The sequence below is a fragment of the Eleutherodactylus coqui genome, chromosome 8, assembly GCF_035609145.1.
Source record: "Eleutherodactylus coqui strain aEleCoq1 chromosome 8, aEleCoq1.hap1, whole genome shotgun sequence".
In the NCBI taxonomy this organism is placed as follows: Eukaryota; Metazoa; Chordata; class Amphibia; order Anura; family Eleutherodactylidae; genus Eleutherodactylus; species Eleutherodactylus coqui.
The window spans coordinates 168,357,876-168,378,781 of record NC_089844.1 but is presented as its reverse complement, the minus strand read 5'-3'; the positions used below and the strand labels follow the sequence as shown (position 1 = coordinate 168,378,781).

General features: G+C 56.0%; 1 protein-coding gene across 2 annotated transcripts in view; it reads right to left on the bottom strand.

Annotated features, from left to right (window-relative positions):
• Nucleotides 1-18,636, bottom strand: part of TAOK2 (TAO kinase 2) — a 49,086-nt gene extending 30,450 nt beyond the window's left edge. Inside the window, exons 1-5 of one of the 2 annotated variants that reach the window (XM_066576905.1) lie at nucleotides 18,102-18,636; nucleotides 6,217-6,420; nucleotides 6,073-6,144; nucleotides 5,893-5,994; nucleotides 641-686 (exon numbers count right to left, since the gene is read on the bottom strand). In XM_066576905.1, the coding sequence (XP_066433002.1) occupies nucleotides 641-686; nucleotides 5,893-5,994; nucleotides 6,073-6,144; nucleotides 6,217-6,348 (352 nt within the window). In that variant the 5' untranslated portion in view covers nucleotides 6,349-6,420; nucleotides 18,102-18,636. The remainder of the gene's footprint in view (nucleotides 1-640; nucleotides 687-5,892; nucleotides 5,995-6,072; nucleotides 6,145-6,216; nucleotides 6,421-18,101) is intronic. The other variant, XM_066576906.1, reaches the window with a different exon arrangement.
• Between the last annotated feature and the right edge of the window lie 2,270 nt (nucleotides 18,637-20,906).

The following is a 20,906-nucleotide window of genomic DNA, read 5'->3' as shown; positions in this document are numbered from 1 at the left end:
TTTTGAGAGGTGGGGGAAAAAATGCAGTCACACAATACTTTTACAGCGTCGTCTGTGCAGTACAAGATTCTATGAACTTTGTTCTACAGGCCGGGAGGATTAAGGCGATGCCAAATTTAAAGAGTTTCATCTTTTTTTTTTTTCCAAGTTTTTCCTACATATTTATTTAGTCCCCTTAGGGGACTTGAATTTCTAATCATTTGATCCTTTGTACTACATACGACAATACTTCAGGCAGGACTTGATAGGCATTTGCGTGGCAGCCCTGGGAATCCCTTGTAGCCTCTGGGCTACCATGCTAGACCATCAGCACCCTTCCATCACACTGTTCAGATACGCAATCAGCTTTTATCCACGGCACCTAAACGGTTAACTGCTGTGATCAGAGTCGATTGCGGCAGTTACCGGCAGCTATCAGCTTTCAGAAACAGCCAATAGTCACCAGGTATGGAGCGGACTCTGCTCCTGAGCCCCCTCCATACACCCCTCAGGACCACGGGACGTTTCTAGTCATTCGGCAGTCCTGAAGTGGGTCAGTACATTCACAATAGCTAGAGAAGTAAAGGAGGGAAGTGAAGAGTGTGAAGCCCATCCCTTCTAATGTAGCAGAGTTCCCCCACAGTACAGATGCGACACTCACCCTCCAGGAGGTCGGAAGCGGATCCCAGGCAGTACTCCATCACCAGCTGGGCAAGAGAAACAGAACACACAGTGTTAATGGGCAGCAGGCGAGGGAAGAAGGATCCGCAGGTCCACTACATTATACATCAAACACTAGAAAGCGTCAGCTCTGCGGACAAAATAGGCTTTATTTTCCTTCTAGCCAGGCCATCACACGGCACAAAAGAGGCGTCTCCACCGACGAGCGGTCTGAATCACATCTGATGTGATGTCCTGTCTAGAAGGAAAATAAAGCATATTTTGTACGCAGAGCTGACGCTTTCTCGTGTTTGGTGTCTGCAGTTGCCGCTCAGGACCTGCGGCTGTGTCCGGCGCTCCGTACATATACGCACGTGTGACCCTGGATGTTCCCGTTGGAGGAAGCGAGCCAACTACTTTTTTTTCCCTTTTCACAATACATTATATACTTTAGTTTACAGGTCATAGAATTCTTTTTCTGCCGCAGTGACCGGATCGGCTCTGCTCCATCGCTGCTTCCACACTCACAGTACAACAGTCATAAGCATGGATCCACACAGTTGTGAAACATAGTGGCTCTAGAGGAATGGCACATAGGGATTGGTGAGAATGCTGGCACAAAGGGAAGAAAGGGGTAAGAGACTTGTACAAAGGAAAAAGGAGGGTGAGGAGAGGCCCGGCACACAGCGGGCGAGAAGGGAGAGAGAGGGGCAGAGGCCCGGCACACAGCGGGCGAGAAGGGAGAGAGAGGAGAAGGGCAGAGGCCCGACACACAGCGGGCGAGGAGGGAGAGAGAGGAGAAGGGCAGAGGCCCGACACACAGCGGGCGAGGAGGGAGAGAGAGGAGAGGGCAGAGGCCCGGCACACAGCGGGCGAGGAGGGAGAGAGCGAGGAGTAGGGCAGAGGCCCGGCACACAGCGGGCGAGGAGGGAGAGAGCGAGGAGAAGGGCAGAGGCCCGGCACACAGCGGGCGAGGAGGGAGAGAGCGAGGAGAAGGGCAGAGGCCCGGCACACAGCGGGCGAGGAGGGAGAGAGCGAGGAGAAGGGCAGAGGCCCGGCACACAGCGGGCGAGGAGGGAGAGAGCGAGGAGAAGGGCAGAGGCCCGGCACACAGCGGGGCGAGGAGGGAGAGAGCGAGGAGAAGGGCAGAGGCCCGGCACACAGCGGGCGAGAAGGGAGAGAGCGAGGAGAAGGGCAGAGGCCCGGCACACAGCGGGCGAGAAGGGAGAGAGCGAGGAGAAGGGCAGAGGCCCGGCCCACAGCGGGCGAGAAGGGAGAGAGCGAGGAGAAGGGCAGAGGCCCGGCCCACAGCGGGCGAGAAGGGAGAGAGCGAGGAGAAGGGCAGAGGCCCGGCCCACAGCGGGCGAGAAGGGAGAGAGCGAGGAGAAGGGCAGAGGCCCGGCCCACAGCGGGCGAGAAGGGAGAGAGCGAGGAGAAGGGCAGAGGCCCGGCCCACAGCGGGCGAGAAGGGAGAGAGCGAGGAGAAGGGCAGAGGCCCGGCCCACAGCGGGCGAGAAGGGAGAGAGCGAGGAGAAGGGCAGAGGCCCGGCACACAGCGGGCGAGAAGGGAGAGAGCGAGGAGAAGGGCAGAGGCCCGGCACACAGCGGGCGAGAAGGGAGAGAGCGAGGAGAAGGGCAGAGGCCCGGCACACAGCGGGCGAGAAGGGAGAGAGCGAGGAGAAGGGCAGAGGCCCGGCACACAGCGGGCGAGAAGGGAGAGAGCGAGGAGAAGGGCAGAGGCCCGGCACACAGCGGGCGAGAAGGGAGAGAGCGAGGAGAAGGGCAGAGGCCCGGCACACAGCGGGCGAGAAGGGAGAGAGCGAGGAGAAGGGCAGAGGCCCGGCACACAGCGGGCGAGAAGGGAGAGAGCGAGGAGAAGGGCAGAGGCCCGGCACACAGCGGGCGAGAAGGGAGAGAGCGAGGAGAAGGGCAGTGGCCCGGCCCACAGCGGGCGAGAAGGGAGAGAGCGAGGAGAAGGGCAGAGGCCCGGCCCACAGCGGGCGAGAAGGGAGAGAGCGAGGAGAAGGGCAGAGGCCCGGCCCACAGCGGGCGAGAAGGGAGAGAGCGAGGAGAAGGGCAGAGGCCCGGCCCACAGCGGGCGAGAAGGGAGAGAGCGAGGAGAAGGGCAGAGGCCCGGCCCACAGCGGGCGAGAAGGGAGAGAGCGAGGAGAAGGGCAGAGGCCCGGCCCACAGCGGGCGAGAAGGGAGAGAGCGAGGAGAAGGGCAGAGGCCCGGCACACAGCGGGCGAGAAGGGAGAGAGCGAGGAGAAGGGCAGAGGCCCGGCACACAGCGGGCGAGAAGGGAGAGAGCGAGGAGAAGGGCAGAGGCCCGGCACACAGCGGGCGAGAAGGGAGAGAGCGAGGAGAAGGGCAGAGGCCCGGCACACAGCGGGCGAGAAGGGAGAGAGCGAGGAGAAGGGCAGAGGCCCGGCACACAGCGGGCGAGAAGGGAGAGAGCGAGGAGAAGGGCAGAGGCCCGGCACACAGCGGGCGAGAAGGGAGAGAGCGAGGAGAAGGGCAGAGGCCCGGCACACAGCGGGCGAGAAGGGAGAGAGCGAGGAGAAGGGCAGAGGCCCGGCACACAGCGGGCGAGAAGGGAGAGAGCGAGGAGAAGGGCAGAGGCCCGGCACACAGCGGGCGAGAAGGGAGAGAGCGAGGAGAAGGGCAGAGGCCCGGCACACAGCGGGCGAGAAGGGAGAGAGCGAGGAGAAGGGCAGAGGCCCGGCACACAGCGGGCGAGAAGGGAGAGAGCGAGGAGAAGGGCAGAGGCCCGGCACACAGCGGGCGAGAAGGGAGAGAGCGAGGATAGGGCAGAGGCCCGGCACACAGCAGGCGAGAAGGGAGAGAGAGGAGAGGGCAGAGGCCCGGCACACAGCAGGCGAGAAGGGAGAGAGAGGAGAGGGCAGAGGCCCGGCACACAGCAGGCGAGAAGGGAGAGAGAGGAGAGGGCAGAGGCCCGGCACACAGCAGGCGAGGAGGGAGAGAGAGGAGAGGGCAGAGGCCCAGCACACAGCAGGCGAGAAGGGAGAGAGAGGAGAGGGCAGAGGCCCGGCACACAGCAGGCGAGAAGGGAGAGAGAGGAGAGGGCAGAGGCCCGGCACACAGCAGGCGAGGAGGGAGAGAGAGGAGAGGGCAGAGGCCCGGCACACAGCAGGCGAGGAGGGAGAGAGAGGAGAGGGCAGAGGCCCGGCACACAGCAGGCGAGAAGGGAGAGAGAGGAGAGGGGCAGAGGCCCGGCACACAGCAGGCGAGAAGGGAGAGAGAGGAGAGGGGCAGAGGCCCAGCACACAGCAGGCGAGAAGGGGGAGAGGAGAGGGCAGAAGCCTGGCACACAGGAGGAGGAGAGAAGGGAGAAAGGAGAAGGCTGAGGCCTGGCACACAGGAGGAGAGAAGGGAGAAAGGAGAGGGCAGAGGCCTGGCACACAGGAGGAGAGAAGGGAGAAAGGAGAGGGCAGAGGCCTGGCACACAGGAGGAGAGGAGGGAGAGAGAGGAGAGGGCAGAGGCCTGGCACACAGGAGGAGAGGAGGGAGAGAGAGGACAGGGCAGAGGCCTGGCACACAGGAGGAGAGAAGGGAGAAAGGAGAAGGCAGAGGCCTGGCACACAGGAGGAGAGAAGGGAGAAAGGAGAAGGCAGAGGCCTGGCACACAGGGGGAGAGGTCAGAGACCTGGCAAGATAAAGACAAAGGCCAAGGAAGAACACTACAGGGATAAGGTTAATAAGAGGCGGAGGGCAGTGTCATTCTCTGGGATACAGGCGAGAAGAGGGGGTGTACTGTGGTGACGCGGGCGGCCGGCAGGGGGCTATTGTGATGGCTTTTTCTGTACGCCGTGCGCTGCTCCAGCCTCCCACACACAGCACAAGACACGCCTAGATGTGAACGAAATGAAGACATATCAAGAGCATACATGATCACCGTCATACTGCAGACCACATGTACAGGGAACACGGAGCCATCAGATAGACGTGATACCGCACCGAACACGGCGATGCAGCCAGAATGTCAGATTATAGGACCAGGGGCCTATCACTATCACCACGAGGGGTGTGAGGGCGCAGAACAGGGAAACCAGGAGCAAACTGGCCACACGAGAGACAAACGTCAAACAGTGTCCAGTTCACGCGGGGTTAATATACTCAAAAAGCTAAGTCACTCCATTATGGCCCGGGTTATCCTGTACCATGCTGGGAGATTTCAGCTCAGAAGTCTACAGAATTGTACATGCAGCTCTGCAGTATCAGTAATGTATGTACACAGGGACTCCACCAGCAGAATAGTGAGTGCAGCTCTGGAGTATAATATAGGATGTAACTCAGGAGCAGTACAGGATAAGTAAGGTATGTACACAGTGACTCCACCAGCAGAATAGTGAGTGCAGCTCTGGAGTATAATATAGGATGTAACGCAGGATCAGTACAGGATAAGTAATGTATGTACACAGTGACTCCACCAGCAGAATAGTGAGTGCAGCTCTGGAGTATAATACAGGATGTAACTCCGGATCAGTACAGGATAAGTAATGTATGCACACAAAGACTCCACCAGCAGAATAGTGAGTGCAGCTCTGCAGTATAATACAGGATGTAACTCTGGATCAGTACAAGATAAGTAATGTATGTACACAGTGACTCACCAGCAGAATAGTGAGTGCAGCTCTGGAGTATAATACAGGATGTAACTCAGGATCAGTACAGGATAAGTAATGTATGTACACAGTGACTCCACCAGCAGAATAGTGAGTGCAGCTCTGGAGTATAATACAGGATATAACTCAGGAGCAGTACAGGATAAGTAATGTATGTACACAGTGACTCCACCAGCAGAATAGTGAGTGCAGCTCTGGAGTATAATACAGGATCTAACTCTGGATCAGTACAAGTAATGTATGTACACAGTGACTCCACCAGCAGAATAGTGAGTGCAGCTCTGGGGTATAATACAGGATGTAACTCAGGAGCAGTACAGGATAAGTAATGTATGTAAACAGTGACTCCACCAGCAGAATAGCGAGTGCAGCTCTGGAGTATAATACAGGATGTAACGCAGGAGCAGTACAGGATAAGTAATATCTGTATACAGTGACTCTACCAGCAGAATAGTGAGTGCAGCTCTGCAGTATAATACAGGATGTAACTCAGGATCAGTACAGGATAAGTAATGTATGTACACAGTGACTCCACCAGCAGAATAGGGAGTGCAGCTCTGGAGTATAATACAGGATAAGCCAACCAGATATGCAGATCTCTACTCACCCAGGCCGTGTGCTCCCGCAGGTAACATCCTTTGTATTCGATAGTGTTGGGATGCCGCAGTTTTTGGAGAAATTTTACTTCTTTTATGATGTCCTGCCATTTCTACAGCGGAAAGCAGAAGTTTAGTACAGAACTCAAAACTGAAGCACATCTTACATGCCGCCCGCCATCATCACCTACCTCATTAGACTGCTTGCCACTATAAGACATCTTCTTAATGGCGACGACCTCATTATTACGGATGTCTCGGGCCTGGAGAGAATCAGTGTTATTAGAGCAGCAAGAAACAAATCGCATTTCCCTGAAATCGGCCTGGGTACTTACGAAGTAGACAGCGCCAAAACTGCCATGGCCGATCTCCCGGAGGTCGGCGAAGAGTTTTTCTGGGTCATCTTTGAAGAAAAGCTCGGCTACCTCAGGGTCTTTCAGACTGCCAGCCCGGGCGTTGGACGGCATGACGAGGGCCAGGGGGTATCCCCCGCGGGATGCCGTCGCCACCACTCCAAATGGAGGACGGACCCTCCGAGGCTGCGAGGAGGAAAAAGAGGAGAATTAAAGAACAATTTCGGATTATTCCATGAATGCATCTAAAAGAAAAACGGCCCGAGGCGACAAACGTGAGAGAGAGAGGCAACGTAAACCGCAGGCGGGCGCAGGTACAGGTGGCAACGCCGAACTGTGGGGAGGGGGGTGATGAATAGCAATAAGGGAGGGGGCGGCACATAATCGATACGTGTATGAAGTTGTGCATGACTCTGGGGAGCAGGGGGCACAGAAGACGTGGCGGGTAGGGGGCACCAAGCGGGAGGGTGGGCTGCATACAGAGAAAGAAGAAGGGGTGACCGATGAGACAACGGGGAGCGCGGGACGGAGGACGGCATTCAATGACGAATAAAATATAAATACATTTTAACCCGTAACGTCCTAACCCGCAGAAAGCCACCATTAACCCTCCCCCCGCCGCCACCATTATGGCTACAGACAAACGCTCCACTGACCCCCGTCTTGCCAGGTAGTTTATGATCTGCATTAACCCCTCCACTGCTGCTGAAACTGTCCAGTTTTAGTTGGGAAGATGAAGGAGGCAGATCCCCCGCCCCCTCTGCTGACAGCCATAGTTACAGGTTTACTATTGGTTTTCACCCAAAGGGGCAGGAAACGAGTCAGGCAGAGCAGTCGGAGCATCGTCTGCAGCCCCCCATCACAATGCCACCTCACTGCGGACCGCACGGACGAGAAATCACTGCGCCCATCGGCTTCACTCCTCAGTAATGGTCAGGACTTACCCTCTCACCCACACCTGGATGGTGGTAACCCTCAACTAACACCGTGCCAGCTGCTGCTGCTGACCCACACTGCCCTCTCACCCGCACCTGGATGGTGGTACCACTCAACTGACACCGTGCCAGCTGCTGCTGACCCACACTGCCCTCTCACTCGCACCTGGATAGTGGTAACCCTCAACTAACACTGTGCCAGTTGCTGCTGACCCTCACTGTCCTCTCACCCATACCTGGATGGTGGTAACCCTCAACTAACACCGTGCCAGCTGCTGCTGACCCACACTGCCCTCTCACCCACAGCTGGCCCCTGACACTTATTCCTTACCTTTAGCCACTGGCCCATTGCACTCTCTCCTGTCCAGGCATCAATGCCCTCAGCTGCCTGACAGTTGCAAGTGACCCACTGCCCTCGCCCCCGGCTGCCACCGTCCTCCCCCTCCCCACTGCTCCCGGCTGCCACCGACCCACCGTCCTCCCCCTCCCCACTGCTCCCGGCTGCCACCGACCCACCGTCCTCCCCCTCCCCACTGCTCCCGGCTGCCACCGACCCACCGTCCTCCCCCTCCCCACTCCTCCCGGCTGCCACCGACCCACCGTCCTCCCCCTCCCCACTCCTCCCGGCTGCCACCGACCCACCGTCCTCCCCCTCCCCACTCCTCCCGGCTGCCACCGACCCACCGTCCTCCCCCTCCCCACTCCTCCCGGCTGCCACCGACCCACCGTCCTCCCCCTCCCCACTCCTCCCGGCTGCCACCGACCCACCGTCCTCCCCCTCCCCACTCCTCCCGGCTGCCACCGACCCACCGTCCTCCCCCTCCCCCCTCCTCCCGGCTGCCACCGACCCACCGTCCTCCCCCTCCCGCCTCCTCCCGGCTGCCACCGACCCACCGTCCCCACCCTCCCGGCTGCCACCGACCCACCGTCCCCACCCTCCCCATTCCTCCCGGCTGCCACCGACCCACGTCCCCACCCTCCCCACTCCTCCCGGCTGCCACCGACTCACCGTCCCCATCCTCCCCACTCCTCCCGGCTGCCACCGACCCACCGTCCTCATCCTCCCCACTCCTGCCGGCTGCCACCGACCTCATCCTCCCCACTCCTGCCGGCTGCCACCGACCCACCGTCCTCATCCTCCCCACTCCTGCCGGCTGCCACCGACCCACCGTCCTCATCCTCCCCACTCCTGCCGGCTGCCACCGACCCACCGTCCTCATCCTCCCCACTCCTGCCGGCTGCCACCGACCCACCGTCCTCATCCTCCCCACTCCTCCCGGCTGCCACCGACCCACCGTCCTCATCCTCCCCACTCCTCCCGGCTGCCACCGACCCACCGTCCTCATCCTCCCCACTCCTCCCGGCTGCCACCGACCCACCGTCCTCATCCTCCCCACTCCTCCCGGCTGCCACCGACCCACCGTCCTCATCCTCCCCACTCCTCCCGGCTGCCACCGACCCACCGTCCTCATCCTCCCCACTCCTCCCGGCTGCCACCGACCCACCGTCCTCATCCTCCCCACTCCTCCCGGCTGCCACCGACCCACCGTCCCCATCCTCCCCACTCCTCCCGGCTACAACCGACCCACCGTCCCCATCCTCCCCACTCCTCCCGGCTGCCACCGACCCACCGTCCTCATCCTCCCCACTCCTCCCGGCTGCCACCGACCCACCGTCCTCATCCTCCCCACTCCTCCCGGCTGCCACCGACCCACCGTCCTCATCCTCCCCACTCCTCCCGGCTGCCACCGACCCACCGTCCTCATCCTCCCCACTCCTCCCGGCTGCCACCGACCCACCGTCCTCATCCTCCCCACTCCTCCCGGCTGCCACCGACCCACCGTCCTCATCCTCCCCACTCCTCCCGGCTGCCACCGACCCACCGTCCTCATCCTCCCCACTCCTCCCGGCTGCCACCGACCCACCGTCCTCATCCTCCCCACTCCTCCCGGCTGCCACCGACCCACCGTCCTCATCCTCCCCACTCCTCCCGGCTGCCACCGACCCACCGTCCTCATCCTCCCCACTCCTCCCGGCTGCCACCGACCCACCGTCCTCATCCTCCCCACTCCTCCCGGCTGCCACCGACCCACCGTCCTCATCCTCCCGGCTGCCACCGACCCACCGTCCTCACCCTCCCGGCTGCCACCGACCCACCGTCCTCCCCCACTCCTCCCGGCTGCCACCGACCCACCGTCCTCCCCACTCCTCCCGGCTGCCACCGACCCACCGTCCTCCCCACTCCTCCCGGCTGCCACCGACCCACCGTCCTCCCCACTCCTCCCGGCTGCCACCGACCCACCGTCCTCCCCACTCCTCCCGGCTGCCACCGACCCACCGTCCTCCCCACTCCTCCCGGCTGCCACCGACCCACCGTCCTCCCCACTCCTCCCGGCTGCCACCGACCCACCGTCCTCCCCACTCCTCCCGGTTGCCACCGACCCACCGTCCTCCCCACTCCTCCCGGCTGCCACCGACCCACCGTCCTCCCCACTCCTCCCGGCTGCCACCGACCCACCGTCCTCCCCACTCCTCCCGGCTGCCACCGACCCACCGTCCTCCCCACTCCTCCCGGCTGCCACCGACCCACCGTCCTCCCCACTCCTCCCGGCTGCCACCGACCCACCGTCCTCCCCACTCCTCCCGGCTGCCACCGACCCACCGTCCTCCCCACTCCTCCCGGCTGCCATTGACCCACCGTCCTCCCCACTCCTCCCGGCTGCCATTGACCCACCGTCCTCCCCACTCCTCCCGGCTGCCATTGACCCACCGTCCTCACCCTCCACCTCCTCCCAGCTACCACCGACCCACCGTCCTCACCCTCCCGGCTGCCACTGACCCACCGTCCTCACCCTCCCGGCTGCCACTGACCCACCGTCCTCACCCTCCTCCCGGCTGCAACCGACCCACCGTCTGATACTTCCTGTTCTGTACAGCAGCCTAATGGGCCAAAGACACAACGGACAGGAGAGGACTCATTGCCTTCTATGGCATAGTGTTGTGGGCATGCTCTGTGGACTGTGCATAGCTGTGGTTTCCGTATTGCTTATGACCGTGGCGGCTTGCTGTTGGTCATGCACAGTACAGATCCCCTCAATATTTGTATTTCCTGTGCTATCACTTAGCGAGGATGCGGGTCGGATGGCCTCCATGGACTTCAATGGAGGCGGCCCATGCGGAGTACGCAGTAAAATAGAGAATGCTCGATATTTCCTCCACACAAACAGCGATCGCTTAGTCCGAAATAGGAATCCGTTCATGTGAAGACGGCCTTACATATAAGACTAATGTGCATGCTCCTCGCTCCCCGACCTGCAGAAAGCTTGTTGTGCAGGGAGGGGGAAGATGTGCGCTGTGCCAGTTATCTATTGACTTCTATGGAAGTATAGTGGACATGCCCTATGTCCTGTGCAGGGAAGGCGTAGAGGTGAGCTGTGCCAGTCAATTAACTTCTATGGGAGCATTGTGGGCATGCTCTGTGACCTGTGTCTATTACATAGACTTCTGTGACCTGTACAGCACGAACTGTGCATGGAGAGGAGGAGGTGAGCTGCGACCATCACCTACTGCGAATGGTGGTTATCTGTGGCCCCTGTCATTGCAGTCCTCCCTGTGATGACTGTAAAGCCCCCTTCACACAACACAATTAACATGCAAACCTCTCGTTAGATCGAGCAGTCTCCATTTTGTGTGAACGCCTGCAGTTAGATGGGCGATCAGTGATAAATCGCTGGTCTGCCACTGCTGCATCGTTCTGTGTGAACAGGCCGTCATCCATCAACAACCACCTGTTTACTGTGAACGGAGGCGGCCAGAAGGGATGATCATCGCCGAGACAGCTACTGGGTGCTTCGCCCCTTACAGTCGTCTCTTCTATAATGCTTAAGACATTTTCCCCTACAGAACAGGAAGGGTCAGACTAGTTCTAGGCTTAGTGGTCAGTGCGAGAGCGGCAGGATTAAAAAATATACATGGTCATGTGACCTCCGCGCTGACCAGTCAGATCTACTTGGGGTTGTGTATTCACTTTCTAGTCAGTTTCTCAGTTTGTGTGATGCGGTTACATGGATCTACCTGCAGGGGGAGACATTCATTCCTATCACGGTTACTGTGATCACACAGCTGCCGTCACACAGGTATAATGGAGGAGATCGCAGCTCTATACTTATTGTCTGTAGGTGAATATAGAGGGTAAGCTGTCCACCTCTGCAGGTAAAAATAGTATAGCCTTAACCAATGGCCCTTTGCATGGGATGACAGTTGTTTCAACGACTGCACGAGCGCCGATATAACCGCTAAGGTCGTTAGCGCTCGTGCAGAAAGTGTTCCCCAACTCCAGTCCTCAGGGACCCCCAACAGGCCATGTGAGGATTTCCTCAGTGTTGCACAGGTGATGTAATTATGGGACAAGAGGTGGTGTTACTTCTTCATGGGGATCTGGGCAAGAATGCACGGAGGTTCCACACACATTTTGCGCACCGTCAGGAATAAATCAGTATGCAGATCAGTGGAAGAGCGCGGACAGAATCGCCACCGATGGCTGGCGGACTGCGGCCGCCGTGTGAACGCACCCCTACAGCTTCCCGTTATCATCAGGACATTCCTTCCAAGCCTTACAGGAACACCCGAGGCAGCTGCCTGCATAGTCCTCTTGCTGGGCCATCTATTGCTCTCTGCTATCTGCCACTTCAGGCTGGCAAAAGGTTACGCCACGCGGATGCAATCTATAGTTGTGGTAGCCATCTAGCAGGAACACCCGGCGAGATACAGTGCACCAGCATGACCTGAAACCCCGGGTACATGCCGGCTTCCCATATGCTGCGCGGCTGAAAGTCTATTGTTCCCTGTAATCAGCCATTTCTTTGTTGGGGTGAGTGGCAGAGTGCAGAAACATCTCTGTCCCCCCACGATCGCCCCCTCGTATCACAACCCCCGAGATGCCATATGTAATTTCAGTTAATGAAAAAGGGCTGGCTTCCCCCACATGTTCGCGTAGCGTGAGGCCTGGCTGCAGACATGCGGTTTCCAGAATGCCCGTGTGCCATCCGTGTGCCGGAAGTTTTTCAAAAATGGAAAAAAAAAAAAAAAACCGGAGTCGGCCAACCGCTGTCACTTCTTTTGTTTCCATTGTCTCCTGGCAACTTGTGTAAAAACGGCAGCGCACATGTATGTAACATCCGTGACCGCCGCTCGCACCATCGCAGGCTTTCAGGGGCGGTTTTGGTCTGTGAAGACGGATGAAAACAGATCTTCTTGCGAGTGATTTTATGTGCATCAGTCTGTATAACACAACCGCACACCCGAGCGCTGCCGCATACCCCAATGTGGCCGTATACACCGGCAGAGAATGGGAGGCCTACATTACATGTGTGATTAACGCTCCAGCACTGATATAACCTCCAGACGTCATATATGTGATATCAGCTACTCCTCTTATAGCACTCCAGTACTGATATAACCTCTAGACATTAATATCATATGTGACTCTCATCAGTCGCTGCTCTTATAACACTCCAGTACCGTTATAACCTCCAGACGTCATATATGTGATATCAGCTACTCCTCTTATAACACTCCAGTACTGATATAACCTCCAGAGACATTTACATCATGTGACTAATATCAGCTGCTCCTCCTATAACACTCCAGTACTGATATAACCCCCAGAGACACTTACATCATATATGTGACTGATATCAGCTGCTCCTCTTATAATGCTCCAATACTAATATAACCTCCAGAGACATTTATATCATATATGTGATATCAGCTGCTCCTCTTATAATGCTCCAATACGGATATGATCTCCAGAGGCAATTACATCAAATATGACCGATATCAGCTGCTCCTCTTATAACGCTCCACCACTGATATAACCTCCAAAGACATTTACATCATATATGTGATATCAGTAATGGAGTGGTATGAGAGGAGACGCTGATATTAGTCACATGATATAAATATCTCTGGAGGTTATATCAGTGCTGGAGCGTTATAAGAGGAGCGTCTGATATCAGTTACATATAACCTCCAGAGACATTTACATCATATATGTGACTGATATCAGACGCTGCTCTTATAATGCTCAAGCACTAATATAACCTCCCAGAAACATTTACATCATATATCAGTGCTGGAGCGTTATAAGAGGAGCGTCTGATATCGGTCACATATATGAAGTAATTGCATGGAGGTTATATGTGACTGATATCAGCTGCTCCTCTTATAACGCTCCAGTACTGATATAAGCTCCAGCGACATTTATATCATATAGGTGATATCAGCCGCTTCTCTTATAACGCTTTAGTACCGATATAAATTCTAGAAACATTTACATCACATATGACTGACATCAGCTGCTTCTCTTAAAAAACCCTACCGTAGTCCTGATATAACCTCCAGAGACATTTATATCATATATGTGATAGCTGCTCCTCTTATAACGCTCCAGCACAACACATACTATAAGGCAGCGGCCATAAAGTGACAATAGCTGCCAGCTTCCTGTGTTGGCTCCTAGTGCCGTCACTTCCTGTCCTTCCCCACAGGATTAAGATGTAATGGCCAGAGGGTGTAGTAGTCACAACACCCCAAACACTCCATAGTGCAAGATGCCAAGTGCCGTCCGCAGACAGATCAGGCCAACAAGATCATAGTCATAGGAAGCAGTCGCAGGAGGGTTCTCCGTCTCAGAGCAGACGCCTCGGACTGCTTATATAGCTGGAGCTTCTGGGGATCCGAGGGCACGTCTCCACCGTCGCCACATTCAGCTTATAAATGAAGATGCTCCTTCAGTTCTCCAGCTCTGTGAACGCAGCCTGCAGTGTAAAGTATGGTGTCACCGGGCCCCTGCTCCAAGTGCCATCTATGTTCATATATTACTCAGAGGGCAGAGCGGCCGCCATCATCATTTAGATTTTTCTTAGATATACTGACAATTATCCGTCTTGTTGTGGTGGCCTTTTTTTCCCCCAAAACTGACAACAGAAGTGCGGCCATGTTGGTTGTCACCTTTGAGTCGGCGCCTTAGAAACAGATGATATAAACGGTCCTGAGATTGACAATTGTTCTTTCACTCATTAGAGGGCCTCAGCTAACGCGGCCGGCCGCGGCTCCCATGGTCACCTCCTGCAAACTTAGCCGTTACTACAAAAGACAAAGATGTCAATAGGTGCGACGGCAGTGCCCCTTCCTGGCGTGAGGGCACTGCTCAACATTCATCACATCCCGAGGTCCGGGGGCAGGGAGATGGCACAACGCCCCCATGTTAGAAGTATGAGCGATAGGAAGATTAGACTGCAAGCTCTTGGGGTCAGGGATGGTGGGAGTGATGCATGAGGGAGATTAGACTGCAAGCTCTTGGGGTCAGGGATGGTGGGAGTGATGCATGAGGGAGATTAGACTGCAAGCTCTTGGGGTCAGGGATGGTGGGAGTGATGCGTGAGAGATATTAGACTGCAAGCTCTTGGGGCCAGGGATGGTGGGAGATTTGACTGCAAGCTCTTGGGGTCAGGGATGGTGGGAGATTAGACTGCAAGCTCTTGGGGTCAGGGATAGTGGGAGATTAGACTGCAAGCTCTTGGGGTCAGGGATGGTGGGAGTGATGCATGAGGGAGATTAGACTGCAAGCTCTTGGGGTCAGGGATGGTGGGAGATTAGACTGCAAGCTCTTGGGGTCAGGGATGGTGGGAGATTAGACTGCAAACTCTTGGGGTCAGGGATGGTGGGAGATTAGACTGCAAGCTCTTGGGGTCAGGGATGGTGGGAGATTAGACTGCAAGCTCTTGGGGTCAGGGATGGTGGGAGATTAGACTGCAAGCTCTTGGGGTCAGGGATGGTGGGAGTGATGCATGAGGGAGATTAGACTGCAAGCTCTTGGGGTCAGGGATGGTGGGAGTGATGCATGAGGGATATTAGACTGCAAGCTCTTGGGGCCAGGGATGGTGGGAGTGATGCATGAGGGATATTAGACTGCAAGCTCTTGGCGTCAGGGATGGTGGGAGTGATGCATGAGGGAGATTAGACTGCAAGCTCTTGGGGTCAGGGATGGTGGGAGTGATGCGTGAGAGATATTAGACTGCAAGCTCTTGGGGCCAGGGATGGTGGGAGATTTGACTGCAAGCTCTTGGGGTCAGGGATGGTGGGAGATTAGACTGCAAGCTCTTGGGGTCAGGGATAGTGGGAGATTAGACTGCAAGCTCTTGGGGTCAGGGATGGTGGGAGATTAGACTGCAAGCTCTTGGGGTCAGGGATGGTGGGAGATTAGACTGCAAACTCTTGGGGTCAGGGATGGTGGGAGATTAGACTGCAAGCTCTTGGGGTCAGGGATGGTGGGAGATTAGACTGCAAGCTCTTGGGGTCAGGGATGGTGGGAGATTAGACTGCAAGCTCTTGGGGTCAGGGATGGTGGGAGTGATGCATGAGGGAGATTAGACTGCAAGCTCTTGGGGTCAGGGATGGTGGGAGTGATGCATGAGGGATATTAGACTGCAAGCTCTTGGGGCCAGGGATGGTGGGAGTGATGCATGAGGGATATTAGACTGCAAGCTCTTGGGGCCAGGGTTGGTGGGAGTGATGCATGAGGGAGATTAGACTGCAAGCTCTTGGGGTCATGCATGGTGGGAGTGATGCATGAGGGAGATTAGACTGCAAGCTCTTGGGGTCATGCATGGTGGGAATGATACATTGGGGAGATTAGATTGAGAGATCTTGGGAGTCAGAAATTATGGGAGATTAGATTGTGAGCTCCTGGGGTCAGGGATGATGGAAGTGATACAATGCTGCAGCCATAAAAATAACAGGCCATCGATAACTCCCACCAGCTGGGGGCGCTGATGAGCGATTTAGCTTTGTCCGCCATCCCATCACCACCCTGCGGCCCTGACAACACGGGGTCTGCTGTCCATAGACTAAAAGGTGGTCCTGTCTGCTCTGCGGGCCCGAGCGGCAGAACTATGAGCCAGCAGCGGCAAGCAATACGGCGTCTCACACGTTACCGACCTCCACGGAGAGCTGAAAACTCGCGGCTACCGAGCGACCCCAGCTGCTGTGCTGCAGTGAGGTGGCCACCAGGCCCGGCAGCCTTCCCAGAAGCCACAACTCCCTTCTTGTGTACCGCTTACGTACAAGCCCCCCCCCCCCCCCTCCCCGGATAGTCGCATCACTCGGCGCCAGGTGGGCTACACGTCCAAGAAGTGAAGGCGACCTGTCAGCATCCACCATCATCCCGTGGGGGGATGGTACTAGGAGGGGTTCCATAGAGCTGTGCAGCCTTCAGAGCTGCAATCTCCCAGAATGCCCTTCTTCAGCGTCGACCCGCAGCGTGCTCTAATGTAGGAGATCCAATGCCAATAGCTGCTGAGCCGGTCAAGAGGGAGGGGCTTGTCGGCATGCTTGATGACTGTCTCCAGTGACGACCAGTAGGATAGGTTGTGCACACAACGCCGCAGGGATGTTTCCTGTCGCCTGCAGTTCTTCTAAAGTCACCGGACGGCTGACGACCCTGCAGTGCCTTGAGTCCGTGGCAGACGTGGCGCCGGCGGGAGGAGCGGCCGGCCTTCGTATTCCCCCTCCCTTGATCTGCCCCGATCATGTGGTTCTGGGTGCTACATGTGAACAAACCCTGTGACTCCACCGATTCTCTCATATAGCGCCAACCTATTCCACAGCGCGGTACAGGCAGTCACCACCACCGACCCCAGGAGCTCACAATCCGATCCCCGACTCACATGAGGAGACTAATTACCAGCCAGGAAACTTGGGGGGCCATCAGAGAACTTGGGGAACACACACTCCGATTACAGATCGGCGGTCAGTAAGTACACCCCGCCATAGCCAGGAGGCGCCAACATCTACCCCACACCCACTAATTCGGATGCCTGGATCGCCCCCTACGCCCGGCACATAATACAGCACACGACTTCAAATCCAGCCAACTTTAACGCCATTGTTTACGTTCAGTCTCCAACCACTGAAGGCCACAGAAAAGGGGGAGGAGCCATGTTACACCGAGGCTGAAGGTACTGACCCCCCTCCCCCTACACCAACGAGCTTCATTGAACGCCATCTATTGTTCCCTGTTATCAAGCTGTTATTGTCGTGAGAGAAGTGCACAGACCCCTCATCACCCCCACAAACATTAAAGGGCCTGTCGGAGATTTAAGAAGTTCCCTTAAAGGGATTGTCCAGTTACATTATCAGTCTGATCTTTGTTTTGGAACAGAAACCATGTGACCACAGCAGCCAATCAGAGTGGCATCATGGGGCCCAGAATATGAGCACTGATCCCGGAAGAACGGGCGCAGCCTCTGATTGGCTGCAGCGGTCACGTGGTGTCCGTTCCACAACAAAGACCAGGAGGAGTGTGGGGCGGATAGGTAGGTGCCCGTCAGTAAGTGGACAATCCCTTTAAATGAATATAACCTGCCACCGGGCCTTGTTTACATGCCTATACGGAGGCGTCACTGCTGGCACTGATGGCAGCGAAGAACCTGCGGCGACGAACGGCGGTTAGAGCTTTGGGTTTTTTTAGTCGCCACCTTTAGAAAAACGAAAACCTGTGCCATGGCCTTTAACTGTGCGACATATTATTGTGCACCCGCCTCGGCGCCCCCATTAGTTACACCTCTACGAGCCGCCCTGCAGGCGTCACCCAGTCAGATGCCAATCTGGGTCTACGGGAAAGGCGTCAAGATGGGCACAGCAACAGAGTCACTGATGCCCGACATCACCAGGGGACTGCCATCGCCAGCCTCTTATAGGGAGCCCCAGGAATGCCAGTCATTAATGCTGCCAACTGCAATACCCAGACATCAGCGGGCACAGTAATCACATGACCAGGACCCAATGGGGGTCTCCAATCCCACCGGACACATGACAGCTCCACCTCCAGTGACCCATATACCCCCGCCCGTCACATGACCCCATGCTTACCTGAAAGTATGGCGGTGCCGCGGTCCTCCGGGGCGGTCTCAGTGGGCGAGGGGCATCAGCCTCTGCCCGTGGCCTCCCATGCTGGCTCCCCGGGCGTCCCTATATCCCTGGCGGTCACCGTGGACATACGCCACCCCAACCGCAGAGGTCAGCCCCCTCAGCGGCCACGTAGCGCCGTCTCCTAGCGACCGACCAGCGCTCAGTCTGACCCCGATGTGTTGCTATGGAGCTGCACATTCACCTATAGAGGTGACCCCCCCCCTATACAGTGTATATGTACAGCCCCCAATATGGAGCCTGGATCCCTGCTCTGCTGCCTCCCTCTCTACATGATGTGCACGGAGGAGTCCCTATAGAAGAGGGTGTGTGTCTATAGGTGCCCTGTGTGCAGGAGCCCCGCGCAGTGTCAGTCTATAGGGAGCATCGCGCAGCCCCCTCCTCCCGTCCTCTCTATACGGCTCTTCTCTCTTCTCCTCCCCCTCCCTTTTTTTTTCCTCAGTCCATCCAAGATGGCGGACCGGGCGAGAGCTAAACCGGAAGCTGCTAGGAGTACTCCCGAGCATGCGCAATCCGGCGGGGCGTCTCCGGAGAGAGAAAGGAGTCAGTGCGCAGGCGCAGAAACTGCTCCGTGGGCAGCGGAAAGCACGTTGTGCGCCTGCGCGCTTGCTTTCCACCTTTTTGAATAAAACTTTATTGATAAAAACATTAGGGGGGAAGAGAACAGTGTGATGGAACCTATAATAATGGGCAGAGATTACAGTGGAAATGTATACTGCACTCTTCCCTGATAGATGTCAGAGTTCACTAACCTACATATATGTCTGTGCAGACAGCACAATCTATCAGACAATGTATAATCAAAGAAAATCGCGCAAGATTTGTGTGTTGTGCGACGCACAAATCTTGCGTGAATCTGAACGCCGCCATTGTTTTGAAATGGGTCATACACATGAGCGATTTTTTTTTTTGATGCAGGAATGAAATCGCGGCCCCCTCGCATCGCCCATTGTGTCCAATGTATTGTGCCCTGTGCGCCCGAAAGTGGCGTGAAAACCATGCGAGAAACTCCCAAGTGATGCGAGATAAAAACGTCTCGCATCTGCGGGGAAATCACATGTTGGCGAGCGCGATAATGGGTTGTGATCTACGGGCCGACACCGCACTCGCACGTGTAATGTTGGCCTAAGGGTGTGTTCAGACAGCGGACCCTGCAGCGGAATAAGCCTATAAAAACCGTGGCTACATCTGGCACGTTTTTGGCGAGGATCCGTTTTTTTTGCTTGCAGATCTAGCCCTGTCAATGGGCAAAATCAGCACGCAGATTTTCAATGCGTATCCGTGGAAAGACGTGACAAGTCACCTTATGAGAATCCTTCTGAATGCGTTGGATATTTCACATGCAGATTTTGCGCACTAATAGTGTACGGAGCCACGGCTTACTTCTGTCAGAACAGACACGGATTTCCACTGCGGTTTTACAGGCGGATTCCGCGCAGAAAATCCCTTAATGGAGTCTGCCGTGTGGACACGCCCTCAGGGTGTTTTACGTGTAGCAGAAGTCGTACGGATTTTCTGCAGTGGAAAATACGCATCAAATTCTGTGTCAAAATCCTCTTGATTGAAAGCGTGAAATCTGCTGTGGATCCCATCAGGATCCCCCATATATGCTACGGATTTTGGTGTGGATACGCCATATCTGCCACATGTGACCACACATTTAGGGCTCATTCACACGACCGTATCGGTGTTCGTAAATACCGTCAGGGACCACGTATGTGCGAGTGTACTGCGCATTCCCACGTATCACACGTCTTTCTTTTCTCTAAATTCCCCGCTCTGTTTCATAGCACGCTTGCGTATGAATCGGCGCGCATACGCGATGTATTGCGCGTGGATAGCGTTTACATACCATGTATAGTACTGATGTTGCAAGGTATGCGGAGAAATAGAGCATGCTGCGATATCTCCACGCTAATGTAAATGGATCAATGAAAGTCTATTGTATCCGTGTCAAAATTGACGCCGTACGCGCGTTTTATATGAATTTCACCCCCTCATTTAAAGAGATGAAATCTACCCTAAACACCCGCAGCATTAATTAACACCCGGGAATATAATGTCCCCATGTGGATATGCCATAAAAGTCCAGAATCCCCTTTAAAATACGCACTGCGGATCACTTGGCGCTACGGATTTTTCTCTCCAGCGCACGGTCCCACAGTTCTCATTCAGTAAAATGTTCCAGATTACCAGCAACGTGTGAACATAGCCTTAGCGCTGCTTCACACGCGCGATCGCGATTTTAATGTGAGAAAATCGTGGCAAAATCGCGCCTTTCTTCCCGCGAATTTCGATCATCAGCAATGCTTTTTCTTAAGAATAGTCCTATCTGTGGGTGTTCGCTCAGAACGCCTCGCCGCATTGTTTTCAATGGGGCCGGCAAAAACATGGCACGGTGTGCGAGGTGAACGCGAGTGGGAAGCAAGGATTCCCATGGAAACGCCGGAGGATACTTCCCTGAAGTGATGGGAGGCGTTTTTGACACAAAAATACCTCACACCTGTGCGGAAATCACACATTCCCGCGTTTCATGGCCCAATATCGCACTCGCCAAGGCGAAATTAGCCTCAGGGTGTATCACACGGTCGTATACGTATTTCGGCTTGTGAATGCGCTGATACTTTCTGTGTATTTGGGCGCATAAAAGCCACACAAAATTTTATTCACTTTGTGCATAAATGCGCAGGTTTCCTGCGTACGTACGCACACCCATTGATGTCAATGGCCTACTACAGTGCATGATAC